The sequence below is a fragment of the Eubalaena glacialis genome, chromosome 5, assembly GCF_028564815.1.
Source record: "Eubalaena glacialis isolate mEubGla1 chromosome 5, mEubGla1.1.hap2.+ XY, whole genome shotgun sequence".
Taxonomy (NCBI): domain Eukaryota; kingdom Metazoa; phylum Chordata; class Mammalia; order Artiodactyla; family Balaenidae; genus Eubalaena; species Eubalaena glacialis.
This window is the reverse complement of record NC_083720.1, coordinates 22,021,593-22,046,501: the sequence shown is the minus strand read 5'-3', so window position 1 is coordinate 22,046,501 and position 24,909 is coordinate 22,021,593. Positions and strand designations below refer to the sequence as shown.

The 24,909-nt window shown below is 40.4% G+C and overlaps 1 protein-coding gene across 3 annotated transcripts in view; it reads right to left on the bottom strand.

Moving 5' to 3' along the window:
- The window catches only part of PDE5A (phosphodiesterase 5A), a 146,484-nt gene extending 145,037 nt beyond the window's left edge, over positions 1-1,447 (bottom strand). For 2 of the 3 annotated variants that reach the window (XM_061192022.1, XM_061192023.1), the window contains exon 1: positions 1,011-1,447. In XM_061192022.1, the coding sequence (XP_061048005.1) occupies positions 1,011-1,132 (122 nt within the window). In that variant the 5' untranslated portion in view covers positions 1,133-1,447. Of the gene's footprint in view, positions 1-397; positions 597-1,010 lie in introns of those variants that run through there. The other variant, XM_061192025.1, reaches the window with a different exon arrangement.
- Positions 1,448-24,909: the final 23,462 nt, after the last annotated feature.

The window sequence follows — 24,909 nt, the reverse complement described above, 5'->3', positions numbered from 1 at the left end:
CCCGCCACGCACGCTCCGTTCCACCCTCCGAGCCCCTCGGCTTCAGCCTCAATTCCTCTCCAAGTCTCCCGCGAGCGTTTCCCACGCGCGCCCCGACTGCTCGCTGCGCAGCCGCCTTCCAAAGGACAGGCTCCCTCCTCCCCGCCCTCCGCAGCAGCCGCCCCAGCGCTTGGCTCCGGACCAGGAAGAGCTGGCCTCTGGGGTCGCCTCGGGCCGCGGGACCTGTCACCCGCCGGGGTCCGCTCCCCGCCGCGCCTCCCCACCGCCCTTTGTGTGCACGCCACGAACCCCTCCGCGGAGCCCGTTCGGCGGCGCCGCCTTGCGCGCAAAAGCGAAGGAAAGGGGGAGCGCGGGACAACCAGGGGACTGGAAGGGGGCAAAAGGCGACAGCACTCACTTTGGGAAGGTTCCGGCATGTTGCTGCCTTTGGGCTTCTTCGTGGTCTCGCCCCTACCCGGGCTTCCCCGCCCCGCCAGGGCCGGGGCGAAGAGGGACGGGGGAGGAGCGGAGCCACAGGGAACGCGTTGGAAACGGTGCTTCCGGAGCTGCAGGGAAGGGGCTTGAAAACTGTTTTGGTTTCGCTAAGGAGATTTAGGGGAACAAGGAGGCTAGAGAAGGGCTAGAGGAAGGCCCGTGAGCGCAGATATATGAAAATAATCTTGCTCCCAGGGCTGCCAGCCTGTGTGTGTGTGTGTGTGTGTGTGTGTGTGTGTGTGTGTGTGTGTGTGTGTGTGTGTGTGTGTATGTATGGGGGGGGAGGTCGGCACGTTCATTTTTGTATTTGAACTTTGTGAGCAAGTTGGATCGAATCCGACGGTTTTTCGACTGTACTCGCCTTAAAGTCGAGGTCTCTACACCGTAACAGGATCATGGCCCTACTTCAAAAGCAAAGGGCCTGAGAGTGGAGACGGTTTAATGGTTAACGAAGGGGAAAATTCAATAGGGGAGAGAGATCAGCCCCAGGTCACGCTCCATGCCCCGGCAGGGTCTTCCGTGGGTCCTCTTCTTACCTGGTGCCTTTCCTAACAAAGTAAGAGAAGGTAAAGTCCCAGTGATCGTCCAGCCACGCTTCGACCGAGTCCTGGTCCCACTGCTGCTGCGGCCGCGCGGAGCCGGGGCCGCTCCGCTCCATGATCAGCGCGGCGCGTCTCTGCAGCTTGCTGGTGCTGGTTTTCCACCCCAGCTGGGGTCCCTCCCTTGGAGGAGCTGGACTCTGCCTCTAGACCCTCCCCGTTCGCCTTGCTCCAGTCCGGCCGGCTTTCGGCGAAGCTGCTCAGGCACCGGGCCACCCTCCTGCCGCGCCCCGCCTCTCCCGGTCCTCACTGCTCCCAGGTGTGGCGGGGTGCAGCAGCCCCGCGCTTTCCCTGGGGTCTGGCTGAGACTGGCTCTCGCAGTCTCTCGAGTCCCAAGATTCCGAGGCGGCCGCGGCGGCGACTGGCGAGCTCTCCGGAAGCCTAGTGGCCAGGACTAGAAGGAAGCCAAGGCGGCCGCTGGGGTGCGCTGTGTGCCGAGCCGGCTCCAGAGGAGCGCGCAAAGGTGACTTTGGGTGTGTTCGCTGGGCGTCCCACTCTAGGAAAGGGAAGGTCGCGCTGTGGAGAACCATCCCAAGCCCAGAGGGCGGTAGCTGGGGTTAGTTTCGCCCGAAAATGAGAGGTGGTGGTAGCCCGGGCACTTTTCCTCAGGCCTGGGAGAACAATGACTGTCTCGCCTCGCTTTCCACCAGCCCAGCGCGTGGGTCTGGGAGGAGCGGGGACGCACCTTCCTCGGAGCTCAGCCAGCGCAGTGGCTCAAAGCGCCCCAGCCAAGGACCACTCACTCCTGGGTAAGGAGAGTTGGGGCGTGTGTCACCGCAATAGATTTGCAGGTCCTGGTGGGTAACTTCCAACAAAGCCATTCCCGTGATTTAATGTTAAAAATAACAACAATAATAATTATAAATTAAGTCCCTTCTCATCAAAGGCTTAATTTGCATTAAGCCCCTTTTCCTGACTGGAAAAACAAAAAGGTAGATTGAAATACAATAATCACGATGGTTTGTGTATGAAGTCAGAAAACAAGGGCGTCTCCGTACAATTAGGTTAACTTGAGAGTAAGGGCACTACCCAGGTACCAGAGCAGCCAGTTAGCCCAATTTTAAGTTAATTCATTTATACTGAACTGGAATTAATACACACACACCACGAAAAAAGTATCTGTTTAATAGGGCTCAGTCTTACTACCCTTTTTGTCCAATCCCTATCATGCTTTACAAACAAGAATTGGTGTCTTCCTTTGCTTTATCATCATCCCCATCTCCCTGCAGTTTTAGTGTGGTATTTTGCCATGACCTATTTTTTTGGCAAAATTAAACTGGAGCTGTGTTTCACAACATGCGAATGACACCATTAGCAGTGATATACCAAAAGTGATTTAGCCGACATACTTTTAACAAACTCCTTTCAAAATATTCTTGGCAAGAATGTAAGACATTACTCACCACATAGAAACATATCATTAAACAGATAATATGAGAACTTAAAAAAATGTCTTCCAATCCCCCAATGCAATGGTTTATACTTCCTGCATTAAATAATTGTCCTTTTGTAACTTCAGTTTCTTTGAAACTTCATTGTTGTATGCAAGTAGCCACAAACCAATAAAAACCAAGCAAAGGAGTAGAGTATGAAGTAATGCATAATAAATTATATCAGATTTTAAAATGAGAGTTCTCTTCTAATTTGTTACTGTGATAGTGATTACAGTGCTCATGAACAAAAGTGTTCAGTTTTTCCTTGTGGAAAGCCATGCGTTTCTCCTCTCAAGAGGTCAATTATAATTTAAAACTCTATGTCCTACTAAAGATGGAGTGAATTTTTGGCTTGAATTGCTTGCCTTGGCTGGCTACCATGATTAAATAAACAGGCATTATCCAAATGTCCATTTTCTCTCCTAACTTCAAAGGGTTAAATTATCAGAAACCAGGAAGGCTTCCGAAAAGTTTGTGCAAGACAAACAATCTGTGGACTCTCCCATCATGAGTCTCATTTCTGTGTGGTGTAGATGTTGGGTTGAGGGTTACTGTGAAGGCCTGTTAACCTGAGTGAGTATATCTCAAGGGATGGGGGATGAGGCATTTCAAAATGTTCTAGTCTCTAGAAAACTCAGATAAAACAATACCTCTTGTGACTTTAAAGTACTTAAAGTTAAGCATATTTTGAACTGGCCTCACCCTGGCCTTTTGTTCTCCAGCTCCATTTATTCTTTATCCCAATTTGCTCCATTATTTTATGTATGTTCTAACTTTTTGGTATGGATTGCTCTAACCATCTCAAATCTTGTTTTAGAATAAGTTGAAGAATGAGTAAATAATAAACATTACCAGGAAATAACTTGGAAAATGATGTGAATGCTACTTACAACAAACAAACATGCAATGACTTAACAGAAAGCCCTCCAATGTATTCCCATTGAATAAAACCCAAACTCTCTAACATGCTTACAAGGTTCTGCATGATTTTTACTGACCTCTACTGCTAAAGGTTTTATTCAAACAACTAGAAAAAACAAACAAAACCATGGATGATCAAATTCCTTTTCCAAAAAAGAGAACACAAATTATAAAAGTCATGACATCTTTCCTGCCTTGTTTTTTTTCAAATACCACATAATATCTTCTGTTTCCTTGCAGCAAACCTATATATTCCAGGCTTGAAAAAACTGAGTAAATACATTTGCACATATAATGGGATCTAGGTTTCTCATCATTAAACGGGAAGCCTAGAAGGTACATTGTGGTGTTGAAATGGAATTGGAGGTTAAAAATTAAATGTGTGTGGGTGTGTGTGCGTGCATGTGTCATGTGGGGAAATCCCACATGACAAGGAAATGCAGGCAGCTTTTAAGAGCTGTGGGCAGCCTCCAGCTGACTGCCTACAAGGAGCTCTATCCAAAAAGAAAAATGAATTCCTCACTCTTATAACGGCAATGAACTGAATGCCACCAACAACTGGAGTGAGCACAGAAGCAGATATTTCCCCAGTCAAGCTTCAGATGAGACCATGATCCCAGCCAATAAATTGATTGCAGCCTTGTGAGATGCTAAGCAGAAGACATCTTCATAATTGACATCTTAATAACACTGAGTCCTAGAATCTATTAACATAGTATATTTATCCGTTTATTCTGATCTTTTACATTTCTCCCAGCAATGTCTTATAGTTTTTAGTGTACATGTCTTGCACATATTTTAATAAACTTATCTCAGTATATATTCCACTGTCACTGAGAGATACTAGAAGCAATGACATTCATGTGACAATGAGTACACTTAGTCCCAGATTTTGGTTTCTAAATACCATTCTTCACTTTAAAAGAAACCAGGAGTCTTTGGAGGAAAGATTCCACGTTTGTGACAGGGAAAATACAAAATATGCCTGGAAAATCTTGTTTTGACAGAAAACAAGAAAGACTTAAAAATGATACCAACATATCAGAACAGAGGACACATATGAAAGGGGCTTCCAATGTACAAGTCTGAAGCAATTGGAATATCAAAATATGTATTGATAGCAACAAATTTTAAACCATTGACTAAAATAAGAAACTGTGATTCCATACTGATATAAATAAATAACTAGATAAGCAAATAAATAGAAGAGAAAGGAATGTTCCTTACAGTAGAATGCCAACTAATACATATAAAAGGAATCAAGTAATTAAAAAATTATTAATGGTTGCTAAAACTAATGAATGAGACTGTGATGATGGGTGGGATATCTACATAGCTTAAAGTATCTCCTCACATAAGAATCAATATTGTCAAAATGACTATACTACCCAAAGCAATCTACAGATTCAATGCAATCCCTATCAAATTACCAATAGCATTTTTCACGGAATTAGAACAAAAAATTTTACAATTTGTATGGAAACACAAAAGACCCCAAATAGCCAAAGTAATCTTGAGAAAGAAAAACAGAGCTGGAGGAATCAGACTCCCTGACTTCAGACTATACTACAAAGCTACAGTACTCAAAACAGTGTGGTACTGGCACAAAGACAGAAATATAGATCAGTGGAACAGGATAGAAAGTTCAGCAATACACCCACACACCCATGGTCACCTAATCTATGACAAAGGAGGCAAGAATATACAATGGAGAAAAGACAGTCACTTCAAAAAATGGTGCTGGGAAAACTGGACAGCTACATGTAAAAGAATGAAAGTAGGACACTCCCTAACACCATCAACAAAAATAAACTCAAAGTGGATTAAAGATCTAAATGTAAGGCCAGATACTATAAAACTCTTAGAGAAAAACATAGGCAGAACACTCTTTGACATAAATTGCAGCAAGATCTTTTTTGATCCACCTCCTAGACTAATGAAAATAAAAATAAAAATAAACAAATGGGACCTAATTAAACTTAAGAGCTTTTGCACAGCAAAGGAAACCATAAACAAGACAAAAAGACAACCCTCAGAATGGGAGAAAATATTTGCAAACGAAGTGACTGACAAGGGATTGATCTCCAAAATACACAAACAGCTCATGCAGCTCAGTATCACAAAAACAAACAACCCAATCCAAAAATGGGTGGAAGACCTAAATAGACATTTCTCCAAAGAAGACATACAGATGGCTAACAAACACATGAAAAGATGCTCAACGTTACTAATCATTAGAGAAATGCAAATCAAAACTACAATGAGGCATCACTTCACACCAGTTAGAATGGCCATCATCAAAAAGTCTACACACAAATGCTGGAGAGGGTGTGGAGAAAAGGGAACCCTCCTACACTGTTGGTGGGGATGTAAATTGGTACAACCATTATGGAGAACAGAATGGAGGTTCCTTAAAAAACTAAAAACAGAGCTACCACATGATCCAGCAATCCCACTCCTGTGCATATATCTGGAGAAAACCATAATTTGAAAAGATACATACACCCCAGTGTTCAATGCAGCACTATTTACAATAGCCAGGACATGGAAGCAACCTAAATATCCATAGACAGAGAAATGGATAAAGATGTGGTACGTATATACAATGGAATATAACTCAGCCACAAAAAAGAACAAAATATAATGTCATTTGCAGCAACATGGATGGACCTAGAGATTGTCATATTGAGTGAAGTAAGTCAGACTTCTAGAGAAAGACAAATATCATATGATATCACTTATATGTGGAATCTAAAAAAATACGGTACAAATGAACTTATCTACAAAACAGAAATAGAGTCACAGATGTATAAAACAAACTTATGGTTACCAGGGGTAAGGGAGGAGGGATAAACTGGGAGATTGGGATTGACATATACACACTACTATATATAAAATAGATAACTAATAAGGACCTACTGTATAGCACAGGGAACTCTGCTTAATACTCGGTAATGACCTATATGGGAAAAGAATCTTAAAAAGAGTGCATATATATATAACTGATTCACTTTGCTGTACAGCAGAAACTAACACAACATTGTAAATCAATTACACTCCAATAAAAAATAAGTAAAATAAAATAAAGTAAAATGAAAGTATCTCCTCACAGGTTTCTTATTACTTACCGTGGGAAAATAGTATCTTTACAACAAAGAGACCTTGTGGATGCCTCTCTAACCAAATGATTCGATTTATTATCACTTATACTGGGACAAACCAACAGCATACACCTTTTAATAGAATATACTGAGAAGGACACAACGTTACTTCTGTGTCATTACTGCCAAAAACATGAATCTAATCATGAGGATGAGATTGACGGATTTACATAAAACACACCTAGATTGAGAAATTCTACAAAATAACTGGCCTGTATGCTTCAAAGATTTCAAGGTCAAGAAAGACAAAGACTGAGGGGCTCTTCATTATTTATTGCTATGCAATGATATTACCACAACATTAGTGGTTTAAAGCAACACACATTCGTTACCTCTGTTTCTGTGAATTAGGAGTCTGGGTTGGTTGAGCTGGATCCTCTGCTCAGAGGTGTCTCACAAGGCAGTCAAGGTGTCAGCCAGAGCTTCAGTCTCATCTGAGGCTCAACTGGAGAAGGATCCTCATCTAAGATCACTCAGGATGTTGGCAGAATTCAATTTCTTGTGATTGTAGAACTGAGAAATTCTTTTTCTTGCTGGGTTCTGGCTGAAGACCTTTACAGGTTATTGGTTGGAGGCCAATCTCTGCTTCTCAAAGCCACTGTCAGTGCCTTGCCACACAGATTTTCCCAACATGGCCAGTTGCTTCCTCAAAGCCAGCAAGGGAGGCAGCCTCCAACAAGATGGGCAGTATAAGCTTATAATAATGTAATCAAACAGTCACATACACATAATCACATAAATACATACATACCTTTGCCATATTCTATTTGTTGGAAATGTGGACAAAAAAAAGTTCCCTGCCATTTCAGTAAACAATGAATGTTGCCTGCCATCAAGCCATCAGCCACTGCAGCTGCCTCAACAGTGTGCCCAGAGGGGAATACAGGCTGGAGAAAAGCAGGATACTGGCCCTAGATATTGTTAGTTAAGATGCATAACAAAGGAACAATTTCTGTGAGCCCAGACTCTTGCATCTTCCCATAAATAGAAAAGCACTAAAAATCATTAAGATGAAATGTCTGGGTTTTGTGGGTTGTTTTGGTTTTTTTTTGCTTTAATTTTAATTTTATTTATTTTTGGTTGCATTAGGTCTTCGTTGCTGCGCACGGACTTTCTCTAGTTGCGTCGTGCGGGGGCTACTCTTTCATTGTGGTGTGCGGGCTTCTCATCGCGGTGGCTTCTCTTGTTGTGGAGCATGAGCTCTAGGTGCGCAGGCTTCAGTATTTGTGGCACACAGGTTCTGTAGTTGTGGCTCGCAGGCTCTAGAGCGCAGGCTCAGTAGTTGTGGCACACGGGCTTAGTTGCTCCGTGGCATGTGGGATCTTCCCGGACTAGGGCTCGAACCCATGTCCCCTGCATTGGCAGGTGGATTCTTAACCACTGCGCCACCAGGGAAGTCCCTGGGTTTTGTTTTTTGTTGTTGTTGTTTTTGTGTGTGTATGTGATTAGTTAGCGGTAGTCTTTTGATGTTTGACTACATGGTTTTTTTGTTGTTGTTGTTGTTTTGTTTTGTTTCCCAGCAGAATCTCCTCTATGTCCTGGTTCCTCCCTTACGTCTATGGAATAGTTCCTCAGAGCTGTTTGAGAGGGTGTATCCTGGGATATAGTCCTCAGTAAGGCCACCAAATAAAACATAATTCTCAACTTTCAGGCTGTACATTTTTTTCAGTTGAAAGAAGTAAGTCAAGGTTTTGCCCTCACATAAGGGGAGGGGATCATACCAGGGTGTAAACAGCAGGATGAGGGGGTCATGGAGGCCACCTCAGGAATCCAACTAGAATAATACTGTATAATAAAGCACAGTGATTGGGACATAGCATGTGTTCAGTAGATATTTGCTGGGTCAATTTAAAAAGAAATGTGGGCTTTTTCTTAGAGTACTTTGGCAGTACTTTTGCTTACTGTATGTATGTAAATATGTCAGCAGTTGATCTCTGGGGAAGGGTTATTTCTTTTAGTGGTCTTTAGAAGTGGTCTTTAGAATAAGCTTAATAAGACCAGCTTATTCTCAGCAGCACTAGGCTCATGTGATATAGCAGTTTTCTGAGGACAGTGTTGGAGCACATGTTTCAAGTTGTTGCACAGTAGGGCTCAGCCTAATATTTTAAATGCGTGAATTTAAATCAGACCATAATTCTCAATTTCAAAGACAGAGCCAACCGATGAATAATAAAACTGTGTCATAGTGCAGTGTCATGATTCCAATCAGTACACAGCATTTTCCCCTCATATCAAACATAGGGTTTTCTACCTAAGTCTCTTGAAGCAGCCAAGAATTCACTATGATATACAAAGGCTGATCCATGTGAAAATACATTACACAGAGGATGGCAAGCAGCTGTTCTTCATATCAAGGAAGGTCACACATAGAGGAAATGGACTTACTTACATTAAAACAGGAGAGATTTTGGACAGATACTAGACACACTTTCCTGACAGAGGGATGCAACACAGATGGATTCATGATGAAAAACAACTGTGGACTTTTTCCCTAGAGGGGGACCTTGAGGTTCCTCGCTGCTCTTTCACCTGCATATGGAGAATATGTTAAAACAGAGGAATGATGTCGTTTTAATTGATATATAATATTAACCATTCACAGAAACATGAAATAACCTAAAACACCTACATCCAGAACAAATCTATATTCTTTTCATCCACTTTCCTACTAAAGAAAAGATTTCATTCTCTAGAGAAAATATCCTGTGCTAGTCAGAATGACTAAAAATAAAATAATTAGTTTAGAAAGAAATAGCAAGGAGTCAAACACTTTTAAGTTAACTGCATCCAGGTGTGACACACTTAACTAAAAACCAGTTTAAAAGTAGGTCATTTAAAATAAACTCTTTGAAGGTTAAAGGAACAAAAATGTGTATTTTTACAAGAAAACCAAGAGATACAGGTTTGTTGATCTTGATTCTAGCCTAGAGAATCATTTGTCTTTCCTTTATAAGTTATAGATAAAAATTTTTTAGTTGATGCTCAGTCTCATTTTAAAAATCTCAGATGGCTGCATAGACACCATTGTGAAGCCTGCCTCCTTCCAAATATATAAGGAAAAGTGTGATTTAATTATTATGCCAGAGAAAAAGAAAGAACCTCATGACTGGAGATAACATTCATCTTTTAGGAGTAACTTTTGGATAAACTTCTTTGACTCAATTCTTTGAAAACAAACATCAACATTTTACAATTTAGTAAAATCAATTAAACCTCAAACAAGACTGCCAAATTAGTGATACTTAAGGTGTGCAAAAATTTTCACTCCACTTTGATACATGCCTTGAAAATACTCCATTTTTTAAATAAACAAAGGTTGTACAGAGATCTAGATGAAGCTAGAAGTTCAGTCTTTATATTGATAGATATAGTCACAGTGACTCAATTTTCCCATTCCTTTCTTATAGGGAAATGAAAAATATATTTAAAGGTGATAACATGCAGTCATAATATCTGGAAGTTCTAGGATAAAATGTCCAGCTATGCTTACATAAAATGTTGTCTTTAAATAATAGCACTTCCAAGAAGAGTAACAGTAAATCAGTTGAAAGAAGGAAATACTCCACAGAACAGGTCCCAATTCCTTCAGTTTATTTGTTTTCATTCTTCTCTGTCAATGAAATCACTGAGGTGGTGCATATATTAGAAGTATTGTGCAAGCTATTCCAGCATGAGAGTAAAGCCTGCAAAATTTCTTTCATATTAGGCCTGGGAACCTGAAAAACATTTCAATAATGTCTTAAAACTCTAGAATTGATCAATGCAAGTGATTTTCTCTTTGCAATAGTTACCTTGGAAGGCCATATGTTGTTGTTTTTAATATTTATTTATTGTTTATCTTTGGCTGCATTGGGTCTTCGTTCCTGCGTGCGGGCTTTCTCTAGTTGCAGTGATCGGGGGCTACTCTTCCTTGTGGTGCATGGGTTTCTCATTGAGGTGGCTTCTCTTGTTGCAGAGCACGGGCTCTAGGTGCATGGGCTTCAGTTGTTGTGACATGCGGGCTCAGTAGTTGTGGCTCGCGGGGTCTAGAGCACAGGCTCAGTAGTTGTGGCACACGGGCTTAGTTGCTCCGTGGCATGTGGGATCTTCCCGGACCAGGGCTCGAACCCGTGTCCCCTGCATTGGCAGGCAGATTCTTAACCACTGTGCCACCAGGGAAGCCCGGCCATATGTTTTTATAAGCTGTGTTGCCATTGCTCAAAACATTTTGGGAAATTCCTCTTTGAATGCTTTCAGAGTCTGCATTAGACTTTTTGCATCTCTTCAGTAGTGACATTATTTTGGTGTTTTTACTTTATGCTGAGAGTGAATTTGTTTTTTTGTATATTTTAAATAGCCAAAATTACTTCACCTATGATCTGGTGGGAAACACTTTTTTTTTTTTTTTTTTTGGTAAAATGAGAAATGTTTATAAAGTAATGGCACTGATTTTTGTAGTCTGGATTGGAAATTTATATAACCCTGTTTGCCAGCTGTGTGACTGCCCAGTGCCTCAGTTTCCTTATCTGTAACGGTAGTAACAATGGCTCACATAGACTTGTTCTATTATGGGATATAATAAATATACTTTAGTAGTCAGAGTGCCCAGCACACAGTTAGAGCTCAGTAGTTCTTACCTGGAGAATAGCTACATGAAGGGATTTCTAGCCCTTTCCTTTCTATTAAACTCCTCACTCCATCTATTCAAATCCAGCACATCTTTCAAAACTGACTCCAAATCTATTCTCTGAAGTCACCTTTTTGGTGTAAATAATTCATTTTGTAATTTTCTCTTTTTCCAACCAATCATGGAGTCCTGAAGATTGATCTTACATCAGGAATCTTAAATCCATCCCCTTTTCTCCAGCCCACTTCCTGTCTTCTATCCTTGAAGCCATGCATTCTCCATGTTGCAGGCAGAGTGATCTTTCCAAAGTGTAAGCCTGATGGAGTCACTTCCCTCTTAAAACATTTTAGTGTTTCCCCATTATCCTCTGGATAGAGGACAGTCTTCTCAGTGGGACATATAAAGCCATTTGTGATCTGAACCTGGTTTATTCTAGAAGCATCAGTGCCACATTTCTTTAAATGTAGCATATTCTCACTTTCCCAGGACTTTGCAAGAGGCTGAAATTTGCTCTCTTTGGCTTCTGGGTAATTCCTACTGTTTCCTCTGGATTTAATTTAGAGATTAAGTTCTCTAGGAAACTCACACTCCCAGGCCCTCTACGGGTCCCACTTCCCACCCAAGGCTCATTTAGGTATACCTCTTAAGTAATCTCATAGCACCTGCTCAACCATTGCCCTGTATTGTAATCCTCTACTTGAAATTTATTTCCATATCAAGACATGAGCTTCTGGAGGGCAGGCCCTGTGTCTTATTCATGCTAGTCTTAGTTGAACACCTCTAGGACCTTGTGTTCATATTCATATCCCTAGGAACATAATAGGGCTCAGTAATCATTTATTGAATGAATGAATAATGTTTCTGATGTCTTATTTACTGCTCTTGTAACTCATTAATGATTTTTATTGTTATTAAGATAAAATAAATCTCCCAAATTTGGGCTTTCACACCTGCCCTCTCTGACTTGAAAAAACCCAGAGTTGCATAGCTCAACCTCTCACTTAATGTGGATCTTTGCTCACGTATCACCTCAGAAGGGTCTTCTGAATAAGTAAATAGGACACACGATCAGACCATTGTCAAACACAGCTATATTTTTCTTGATACACTTATCTACTCTGACATTATATTCTATATTTATTATTTGTTTGTTTATTCCTGATGTCTGTAAGCTCCATAACGTTGAGTTTGTTTTATTCACCACTGGGTCCCAGCTCCCACAATACTGTCTGGCACATGCTGGGTGCTTAATGTTAAGTAAAGTATTGAATACCAGATTATAAGGTCCTTGAGAACAGTATATTGTGTATGCTCCACATCATAACCTAAAATATTATAGTATGTAATTGATAAATATATGTACATATATTTGCTGCAGTCACCTAAAAAAAGTAACAGGATGCCTCTTGAGGCAGGCAATACCTGTAGGTAAACTTTGAGGGGGGGAAATTAAAAATTAAGTGAGCACTTCCAACGTGTGAGAAAGGAGGCAGACAGTTTCTTTGAATCAGATCCTCTGCTAAAAATCACGTGATGTTTTGCCTTTAGTTATGTACATGTGGTATAGGAAGGTTTCCCTTGTTTGAAGGGGGAATGACAGTTGAAACAAAAGGCTGCCATGCCCTAGGACCCCTTGAGTAAAAACGGTCCCTAGGATGGAGTTAATTTGTATAAGGAATTTGGAACATCTGGAAGAGAGGAACTAAAACATGTATCTTTATTACCTGTGATTTAGCATTGGGAGGTGGCTGGGGGCCGCGGGACTTGGGGGGGTACAGTGTGCCAAGCTGAATCAGGATGTCCCTGATCTAGGTACAAAGGCAGAGAAGAGCAATGGTTCCCCCTGAGGAAAAATCATCTGCAAAAGGGGCAGAGGTGGATTTATCCTGAAGTTACAGAAGCTTCTAGGATCATTCATTACAGGACCCCTTCTGAGTCTCTGAGTGAGTCCCTAGCAATGTGACCACATCACTGCAACTATTTAACTGCTGACTGATTAAGACAATGGACTCTTTCCACCCAAAATTCCTCCTCGGACTTCTTCAGTAATATCACTGGAGTGGCTGAAGGCATTTTGGCGATCCAGCTAAGAGGAAGTTCATAGGTATACATTTAGTTTGGTTTAAGGGGGATATCTTTATCTGGTTCAAAGTCAATTCTTTTTATTGTTAAGTTTTTGCTAGCTGCCCTGCTGTAGGAATGAATTATAAGAATACTCCTACCACCCATTCTTCAGAATCACCTAATATCAGGACAAGAAGGGTCAGACATCCTGTTGCAATATGAATGTGTCTTACACCACCTGTCACTAGAAGTATGTGGATAGTTCAGGAGAAAAAAGCTCTTTCTGACTTGGGGAATCTGGAAAACTGTGATGAGACTTAGTTTAAAATGATACTGTAATATGTTTTAAAATTACTGGATAGCAAAAAATTCTGGAAGGTATAGAAGAAGAATGCTACTTTACTAGTCTTTGCTGAAAAAGGTATTAACTATTTGATTCCGATGATAAACCAAACAGAAAAGGATGTAGAGTATGATTTTAAGGCCTTCACCTGATACTCTACCATTCCCTGCCTTCCATCAAGAAAAAAAATTTTTTTTTAAATAGAACCTCATGATGGAAGGGCACATAGTATCTGACATTGCTAGACTCTTGGGGTACAAATGCACTGCATCCCAAGCCTCAGCATGCTAGCACACACAGACTAACATGTTGCTACCCACCCTGTGTAAGAACGATTTGCCAAGAATATTTCAATGGTGGGATTCCAGTTGGAGGGGAGTCTAACTGGAGGGGGTATTGAAGCACCAGAAATTGAGGGTATGTAGGGAATGAAATTCTAGCGCAAACCAAAGAACACTGTTCTATATGAACACAGATTAAGACTGCAAGAATGAAAGGTACAATAATAGGAAATATAAATGTAGGTAATGAAGGGCTTATATGATTCTCTCCTCTTGGTCATTCCTATGTTCTCAAGAACACACTCCTATATAACTCTAGCACAGTGCTTGAAAGCCTTAAAACAAGTATTTGAGGATTAAGAGACTCGTTGGATATGCTGGATATCTTCTGTTTGTTCCTCCAGGTCCTACTCTGTTCCCCAGAAGGCTGACCTATAAGGACCATATAAACAAGTTCCTTTGGAGCCAAGAATATACACTGGAGAAAAGACAGTCTCTTCAATAAGTGGTGCTGGGAAAACTGGACAGTTACATGTAAAAGAATGAAATTAGAACATTCTCTGACACCATATACAAAAATAAACTCAAAATGGATCAAAGACCTAAATGTAAGAGAGGATACTATAAAACTCCTAGAGGAAAACATAGGCAGGACACTCTTTGACATAAATTGTAGCAGTATCTTTTTGGATCCATCTCCTAGAGTAATGGAAATAAAAACAAAAATAAACAACTGGGATGTAATTAAACTTAAAAGCTTTTGCACAGCAAAGGAAACCATAAACAAAGCGAAAAGACAACTTACAGAATGGGAGAAAATATTTGCAAATGATGCAACCAACAAGGAATTAATTTCCAAAATATACAGACAGCTCACACAGCTCAATATCAAAAAAACAAACAACCCAATCAAACAGTGGGCAGAAGGCCTAAATAGACATTTCTCCAAAGAAGACATACAGATGGCCAACAGGCACATGAAAGCATGCTCAACATTGCTAATTATTAGAGAAATGCAAATCAAAAGTACAATGAGGTATCACTTCACTCCAGGCAGAATGGTCATCATCAAAAAAGTCTACAAACAATAAATGCTGGAGAGGGTGTGGAGAAAAAGGAACCCTCCTACACTATTTGTGGGAATGTAAATTGGTATAGCCACTATGGAGAACAGTATGGAGTTTCCTTTCAAAACTAACAATAGAGTTACCATATGATCCTGCAATCTCACTCCTGGGCATATATCTGGAGAAAACTATAATCCAAAAAGATACATGCACCCCAATGTTCATTGCAGCACTATTTACAATAGCCAAGACATGGAAACTACCTAAATGTCCATCGACAGATGAATGGATAAAGAAGACGTGGTATATATATATACACTGGAATATTAGCCATAAAAAAGAATGAAATAATGCCATTTGCAGCAAGATGGATGGACCTAGAGATTATCATACTAACTGAAATAAGTCAGACAGAGAAAGACAAATATATGCTATCACTTACATGTGGATTCTAAAAAAAAAAAAAAACGGTTACAAATGAACTTATTTACAAAACAGAAATAGACCCACAGACATAGAAAACAAACGGATGGTTACCAAAGGGGAAAGGGGGAGGGAGGGATAAATTAGGAATTTGGGATTAACATATACACACTACTGTATGTAAAAGAGATAACCAACAAGGACCTACTGTATAGCACAGGGAACTATACTCAATATTTTATAATAACCTATAAGGGAAAAGAATCTGAAAAAAGAATATATATATATATGTGTGTGTGTGTGTGTATATATATATATACACATATATATACACACACACACACACACACACATATATATAAAACTGACTCACTTTGCTGTATACCTGAAACACAACATTGTAAATCAACTATACTTCAATTTAAAAAAATAATATGAATATGACTGTATTGACATTAATAATATGTGATTAAAGTAAATATAAATTTGTATATTTATAAATTTGTAAATTTTCTCATTTTATTAGATTTTAGCAGGATTAAAAAAAAACAAGCTCTTTTGCCCTCTGGCTATTGGTTGCCTTGGTTTATAGGGAGCATTAGAAAGAGATGGCAGGCCTGGAGGAAAATGAGCTCAGAATCTTTAATAACCTGATATGGTAAACTAAACATGATGTCAATTTTTTTTGCTATTTCTCTCATGGAAGGGTGGAGTCTAATTCCCCTCTCCCCTTTAATCAGGGCTGGCCTAAGTAGACTGCTTGAACAATTGAATGCAGTGGCAGTGACATTTTGAGACTTCTGAGGCTATGGCATCACAAGAAGCCTTGAAGCCCCCACTACCTAGGTCTCTTGGAGCACTCACTCTTGGAGCTCTGTGCTGTCTTGTAAGAAGTCAACTACCCTGAGACTTCCCTGCTGGAGGGAGCCATAGGGAGAGACCGAGGAGAGAGAGCCATGCTGGCCATCCCCTAGCTGTTCCAGCCTTCCGAGGCAGACATGTGAGTGAAGACAATATCTTGGAGGATATCGCAATCCCAGCAGATATATCATGGAGAAGAACCAAGGAACCCAGCCAACAACCGTACTGAGGCCCCAGATATATGACCCCTGTCAAGCTGTCTCAAACATCTCCAGCTGTTCAAACCACCCCAGCCGAGACTCCAGGCTTTTGTGAAGCAAAAATAATCCATCTCTGCTGTGCCCTTGCCAGAGTTAGTGACCCACAAAATTGTGAGCACAATACGTGATTATTGTTTCACAGCAATAAGTAACCAAACACCTGGTAACCTCCCAGCTGGGTCAGCCCTGGTTGGCTGTGTCCCTCTGCCAAAGTCCCTTACAGACAACCCTCTCCATAGAACTACGTTTGCCTTACAGCCTGTGGGAGCTAACGGCTCCCTGCCATCTCTAGCTGTACTATCCTTTGTTGTTGCCTTTTAAAAATCTTCTCCACCTTTCAAAAAAAAAGTCACTTAATTAAATTTGCCGAGTGTCATCTGTTTCCTGTCAGGATCTTGGCTTATATACCAGACCTGATATACAGGTCTCAAGATTTATTAAAGAGCAGGGGAGAAAGCTACAGTCTATGTAAGAGGTTCAAAACTATGCTTTAGAAAGCCAGAGACAAACTAGCAAAACAGTATGTGTGTATAGTTATATCAGGTAATTAGTACGTTACCCTTAATGAAATACTTTAGAATACTTTAGAAGAGACTAGGTTTTTAATGCCATCCTTTACGTTTTCTGGATTTAGTGAGTCTTACCCATTCTTTTGCTTTGTGAGGAAAGTGGTCATTTTCTGGCATATTGTCTTATTTTATTTAACAAACAGTTATGTCGCACTTTCTATATTTAAGGCGCTCTGGAACAATATACAAATAATAATTCATTTGATCCTCCTAATAACCCTATCAGCCATTTTACAAATGAAGACACTGGGGCATGTAGAGATTATATTACTGGTTCAAGGGCTCACAGCTAGTAAGTGGCAGAGCTAGGCTAGTACTTGAAGCCACACAGTTCAGCTAGAGGGTGTACACTCTTTACCACTGTGTTATGCTGTGAAGTCTTGCCAGGAAAGACTTAGGAAACGGGAGAAATGAGTCACCCTGCTCTGCTGTGTGATTAGGGTCAGTGAGTGCTGGTACCACCTCTTCTCACAGGTGTCAGAGATGATGGACAGCGAAAAAGAGAAAGAGGGTGGGAGCTCCTCAGTGGACAGACACTGGAGAGGACAAGTGTACTAGTTATCTGTTGCTGTGTAACAAGGTGCCTCAAAATGTAGTGGCTTAAAACAACAATAATAAGTTTTTATGTCTCATGGTTTCTGTGGGTCAGGAATTCAGATGGGGTACAGCAGGGTTGCTAATCCACTACACCTGGAGTCTCAGGTGGAAGACGTGAAGGCTGGGGTTGGAACCATGTGAAGGCTCATTCACTCCTACGTGGGCCTAGCTGGGTCTGTAGCCTGGAAAACCCTTCACAGCCCCTTACCCTCTTTCCGATTCCAGGAGTGCTTAGAGGAAAGGTTACCCACAAAATGAAATGTGGTTTTACCTGTAGGAGTTACTATTTTAGAGAATCTGGCTTGCGTGATTATTTACAATTGTTTCAGTCAGGATCTCTGAAGAAAATAGACGGTAAACTCAAACTGATTAAAAGGATTATTATTAAAAAAATTTTTTTTTTTAATTTATTTTTGGCTGCGTTGGGTCTTCATTGCTGCGCACAGGCTTTCTCTAGTTGTGGCGAGCGGAGGCTACTCTTCATTGCAGTGTGCAGGCTTCTCACTGCCGTGGCTTCTCTTGTTGCGGAGCATGGGCTCTAGGCAGGTGGGCTTCAGTAGTTGTGGCACGCGGGCTCAGTAGTTGTGGTTCGCGGGTTCTAGAGCGCTGGCTCAGTAGCTGTGGCGCACAGGCTTAGTAGCTCTGCGGCATGTGAGATCTTCCTGGACCAGGGCTTGAACCCGTGTTCCTTGCATTGGCAGGTGGATTCTTTACCACCGCGCCACCAGGGAAGTCCCTTATTTTTATTATTATTTTTTTTTCACACACACACACTGTATTTTATTTTTACAAGAGATAAATAGACTGACACCAAGCATTGTAAATGGATGACCACAACAAAAGCAACAATGATTGCAATTACCAAACACGAAACACATTCATACTATGTCATAATATTGACATTCAGTCCAGTAATCCTCCACTGTAACAGCTCCTTTACTTTGCAGTGAAAATTGATTTCTATGTTCTTTGCCTCTGAGTCCTTGTGGGATTTTTTTTTTTTAATTCAAACAGAAAGTCACAAAAATTATAATCATCCTCATCAGTTCACTTATTTTTATTTTTATTTTATTTTTTTAACATCTTTATTGGAGTATAATTGCTTTACAATGGTGTGTTAGTTTCTGCTGTATAACAAAGTGAATCAGCTATACATATACATATATCCCCATATCTCCTCCCTCTTGAGTCTTCCTCCCACCCTCCCTATCCCACCACTCTAGGGGGTCACAAAGCACGGAGCTGATCTCCCTGTGCTATGTGGCTGCTTCCCACTAGCTATCTATTTTACATTTGGTAGTATACATAAGTCCATGCCACTTTCTCACTTCGTCCCAGCTTGCCCTTCCCCCTCCCCATGTCCTCAAGTCCATTCGCTACGTCTGTGTCTTATTCCTGTCCTGCCCCTAGGCTCTTCAGAACCTTTTTTTTTTTTTTTAAGATTCCATATATATGTATTAGTATACGGTTTTGATTTTTCTCTTTCTTACTTCACCCTGTATGACAGTCTCTAGGTCCATCCACCTCACTACAAATAACTCAATTTCGTTTCTTTTTATGGCAGAGTAATATTCCATGGTATATATGTGCCACATCTTCTTTATCCATTCATCTGTCGATGGACACTTAGGTTCCTTCCATGTCCTGGCTATTGTAAATAGAGCTGCAATGAACATTGTGGTACATGACTCTTTTTAAATTATGGTTTTCTCAGGGTACATGCCCAGTAGTGGGATTACTGGGTCATATGGTAACTTTATTTTTAGTTTTCTAAGGACCCTCCATGCTGTTCTGCACAGTGGCTGTATCAATTTACATTCCCATCAACAGTGCAAGAGGGTTCCCTTTTCTCCACACCCTTTCCAGCATTTATTGTTTGTAGATTTTTTGATGATGGCCATTCAGACTGGTGTGAGATGATACCTCACTGTAGTTTTGATTTGCATTTCTCTTATGATTAACAATGTTGAGCATCCTTTCATGTGTTTGTTGGCAATCTGTAAACTTCTTTGGAGAAGTGTCTATTTAGGTCTTCTGCCCATTTTTGGATTGGGTTGTTTGTTTTTATGATGTTGAGCTGCATGAGCTGCTTGTAAATTTTGGAGATTAATCCTTTGTCAGTTGCTTCATTTGCAAATATTTTCTCCCATTCTGAGGGTTGGCTTTTAGTCTTGTTTATGGTTTACTTTGCTGTGCAAAAGCTTTGAAGTTTCATTAGGTCCCATTTGTTTATTTTTGTTTTTATTTCCATTTCCCTAGGAGGTGGGACAAAAAGGATCTTGCTGTGACTTATGTCATAGAGTGTTCTGCCTATGTTTTCCTCTAAGAGTTTTATAGTGTCTGGCCTTACATCTAGTTCTTTAATCCATTTTGAGCTTATTTTTGTGTATGGTGTTAGGAAGTGTTCTAATTTCATTCTTTCACATGTAGCTGTCCAGTTTTCCCAGCACCACTTATTGAAGAGGTTGTCTTTTCTCCATTATATATTCTTGCCTCCTTTATCAAAAATGAGGTGACCATAGGTGCGTGGGTTTATCTCTGGGCTTTCTATCCTGTTCCATTGATCTATATTTATGGTTTTTGTGCCAGTACCATACTGTCTTGATTACTGTAGTTTGTGGTATAGTCTGACGTCCAGGAGCCTGATTCCTCCAGCTCCATTTTTCTTTCTCAAGATTGCTTTGGCTATGCGGGGTCTTTTGTGTTTCCATACAATTTGTGAATTTTTTCATTCTAGTTCTGTGAAAAATGCCATTGGTAGTTTGACAGGGATTGCATTGAATCCGTAGATTGCTTTGGGCAGTATAGTCGTTTTCACAATGTTGATTCTTCCAATCCAAGAACATGGTATATCTCTCCATCTGTTTGTATCATCTTTAATTTCTTTCATCAGTGTCTTATAGTTTTCTGCATACAGGTCTTTTGTCTCCCTAGGTAGGTTTATTCCTAGGTATTTTATTCTTTTTGTTGCAATGGTAAATGGGAGTGTTTCCTTAATTTCTCTTACAGATTTTTCATCATTAGTGTACAGGAATGCAAGAGATTTCTGTGCATTAATTTTGTATCCTGCTACTTTACCAAATTCATTGATAGCTCTAGTAGTTTTCTGGTAGCATCTTTAGGATTCTCTATGTATAGTATCATGTCATCTGCAAACAGTGACAGCTTTACTTCTTCTTTTCCGATTTGGATTCCTTTTATTTCTTTTTCTTCTCTGATTGCTGTGGCTAAAACTTCCAAAGCTATGTTGAATAGTAGTGGTGAGAGTGGACAACCTTGTCTTGTTCCTGATCTTAGAGGAAATGGTTTCAGTTTTTCACCATTGAGAATGATGTTGGCTGTGGGTTTGTCATATATGGCCTTTATTATGTTGAGGTAAGTTGCCTCTATGCCTACTTTCTGGAGGGTTTTTATCATAAACGGGTGTTGAATTTTGTCGAAAGCTTTTTCTGTATCTATTGAGATGATCATATGGTTTTTCCCCTTCAATTTGTTAATATGGTTTATCACATTGTTTGATTTGTGTATATTGAAGAATCCTTGCATTCCTGGGTTCATAAACCCCACTTGATCATGGTGTATGATCCTTTTAGTGTGCTGCTGGATTCTGTTTGCGAGTATTTTGTTGAGGATTTTTGCATTTATGTTCATCAGTGATATTGGCCTCTAGTTTTCTTTCTTTGTTTTGTTTTGGTGTCAGGGTGATGGTGGCCTCATAGAATGAGTTTGGGAGTGTTCCTCCATCTGCTATATTTTGGAAGAATTTGAGAAGGACAGGTGTTAGCTCTTCTCTAAATGTATGATAGAATTCGCCTGTGAAGCCATCTGGTCCTGGGCTTTTGTTTGTTGGAAGATTACTAATCACAGTCTCAATTTCCGTGCTTGTGATTGGTCTGTTTATATTTCTTCCTGGTTCAGTCTCAGAAGGTTGTACTTTTCTAAGAATTTGTCCATTTCTTACAGGTTGTCCATTTTATTGGCATATAGCTGCTTGTAGTAATCTCTCATGATCCTTTGTATTTCTGCAGTGTCAGTTGTTACTTCTCCTTTTTCATTTCTAATTCTGTTATTTTGAGCCTTCTCCCTTTTTTTCTTGATGAGTCTGGCTAATGGTTTATCAATTTTGTTTATCTTCTCAAAGAACCAGCTTTTAGTTTTATTGATCTTTGCTATTGTTTCCTTCATTTCTTTTTCATTTATTTCTGATCTGATCTTTATGATTTCTTTCCTTCTGCTAACGTTGGGGTTTTTTGGTTCTTCTTTCTCTAATTGCTTTAGGTGTAGGGTTAGGTTGTTTATCTGAGATGTTTCTTGTTTCTTGAGGTAGGATTTTATTGCTATAAACTTCCCTCTTAGAACTGCTTTTCCTGTGTCCCATAGGTTTTGGGTTGTCGTGTTTTCACTGTCATGTGTTTCTAGGTATTTTTTGATTTCCTCTTTGATTTCTTCAGTGAGCTCTCGGTTATTAAGTAGTGTATTGTTTAGTCTCCATGTGTTTGTATTTTTTACAGATTTTTTCCTGTAATTGATATCTAGTCTCATAGCATTGTTGTCGGAAAAGATACTTGATACGATTTCAATTTTATTAAATTTACCAAGCCTTGATTTGTGACCGAAGATATGATCTATTCTGGAGAATGTTCCATGAGCACTTGAGAAGAAAGTGTATTCTGTTGTTTTGGATGGAATGTCCTATAAATATCAATTAAGTCCATCTTGCTTAAGGTATCATTTAAAGCTTATGTTTCCTTATTTATTTTCATTTTGGATGATCTGTCCATTGGTGAAAGTGGGGTGTTAAAGTCCCCTACTATGATTGTGTTACTGTCGATTTCCCCCTTCATGGCTGTTAGCATTTGCCTTATGTATTGAGGTGCTCCTATTTTGGGTGCATAAATATTTACAATTGTTATACCTTCTTGTTGGATTGATCCCTTGATCATTATGTAGCGTCCTTCTTTGTCTCTTGTAACAGTCTTTATTTTAAAGTCTATTTTGTCTGATATTTGATTTCTTTTGATTCCCATTTGCATGGAATATCTTTTTCCATCCCCTCACTTTCAGTCTGTATGTGTCCCTAGGTCTGAAGTGGGTCTCTTGTAGACAGCATTTATACGGGTCTTGTTTTTGTATCCATTCAGCCAGTCTATGTCTTTTGGTGGGAGCATTTAATTCATTTACATTTAAGGTAGTTATCGATATGTATGTTCCTATTACCATTTTCTTAATTGTTTTGGGTTTGTTGTTGTAAGTCTTTTCCTTCTCTTGTGTTTCCTGCCTAGAGAAGTTCCTTTAGCATTTGTTGTAAAGCTGGTTTGGTGGTGTTGAATTCTCTTAGCTTTTGCTTGCCTGTAAAGGTTTTCATATCTCCGTCACATCTGAATGAGATCCCTGCTGGGTAGAGTAATCTTGGTTGTAGGTTTTTCCCTTTCATCACTTTAAATATGTCCTGCCACTCCCTTCTGGCTTGCAGAGTTTCTGCTGAAAGATCAGCCGTTAACCTTATGGGGATTCCCTTGTATGTTATTTGTTGTTTTACCCTTGCTGCTTTTAATATTTTTTCTCTGTATTTAATTTTTGATAGTCTGATTAATATGTGTCTTGGCGTGTTTCTCCTTGGATTTATCCTGTATGGGACTCTCTGTGCTTCCTGGACTTGATTGACTATTTCCTTTCCCATATTAAGGAAGTTTTCAGCTATAATCTCTTCAAGTATTTTCTCAGTCCCCTTCTTTTTCTCTTCTTCTTCTGGGACCCCTATAATTCTAATGTTGGTGTGTTTAACGTTGTCCCAGAGGTCTCTAAGACTGTCCTCAATTCTTTTCATTCGTTTTTCTTTATTCTGCTCTGCAGTAGTTATTTCCACTATTTTATCTTCCAGGTCACTTATCCGTTCTTCTGCCTCAGTTATTCTGCTATTGATTCCTTGTAGAGAATTTTTAATTTCATTTACTGTGTTGTTCATCATTGTTTGTTTGCTCTTTAGTTCTTCTAGGTCCTTGTTAAATGCCTCTTGTATTTTCTCCATTCTATTTCCAAGAATTTGCATCATCTTTACTATCATTACTCTGAATTCTTTTTCAGGTAGACTGCCTATTTCCTTTTGATTTGTTTGGTCTGGTGGGTTTTTACCTTGCTCCTTCATCTGCTGTGTGTTTCTCTGTCTTCTCATTTTGCTTAACTTAACTGTGTTTGGGGTCTCCTTTTCACAGGCTGCAGGTTCATAGTTCCTGTTGTTTTTGGTGTCTGCCCCCAGGGGCTAAGGTTGGTTCAGTGGGTTGTGTAGGCTTAGTGGTGGAGGGGACTAGTGCCTGTGTTCTGGTGGGTGAGGCTGGATCTTGTCTTTCCGGTGGGCAGGACTGCGTCCGGTGGTGTGTTTTGGGGTATCTGTGACCTTATTATGATTTTAGACAGCCTCTCTGCTAATGGGTGGGGTTGTGTTCCTGTCTTGGTAGTTGTTTGGCATAGGGTGTCCAGCAGTGGAGCTTGCTGGTTGTTGAGTGGAGCTGGGTCTTAGCATTGAGATGGAAATCTCTGGGACAGCTTTCACCGTTTGATGTTACGTGGAGCTGGGAGGTCTCTGGTGGACCAATGTCCTGAACTCGGTTCTCCCACCTCAGAGGCACAGGCCTGACACCCATCCGGAGCTCCAAGACCCTGTCAGCCACATGTCAAAAACCACCAATTTGATTTGTCTGGTCCCTTACATGATGTTGAATAAGAATGTACAGGGAGATTCAGGCAGCTTCCTTGGGATTTCTCAGTTCAATTTTTGGAATGCCCTTTGAGGCAAATCCTTCCCAGTCTTGAAATCTGGATGCGACAGGCTAATGGTAACAAAAGCTTTGCTTAAGTAAACTTTGCTTCTGATCCAGGAACTGCGTAACTCTGTTATACATGGCATACCTCTCCTCATTAATCAATGAGCTTTGGCCACTTAAATGTCTTGGGAGTCATTTGCTAAGGGCACCTGAAATGAACAAACCTCCTCACTGAGCCCAGGAATGGCTGATCTCTGCTAGGTGACCTGATGCAAGTTGAACTCTGAGGCCGAGCACCGCTTGGACAAGCACGGGAAGGAACATCACACAGACCAAGCCCTGACCTTTGCCGGGGCCTTCACAGCAGGCCCTGGGGCCTGGGTGTTGCTTGTTCAGAAGTGGCTCATTTTAATGCGCTCTGACCTAAAGCTGCAGCTGGTTTCTAGAAAGGGAACAAAAAACACTGCATTTAAAAACAGCAGCCAAGCC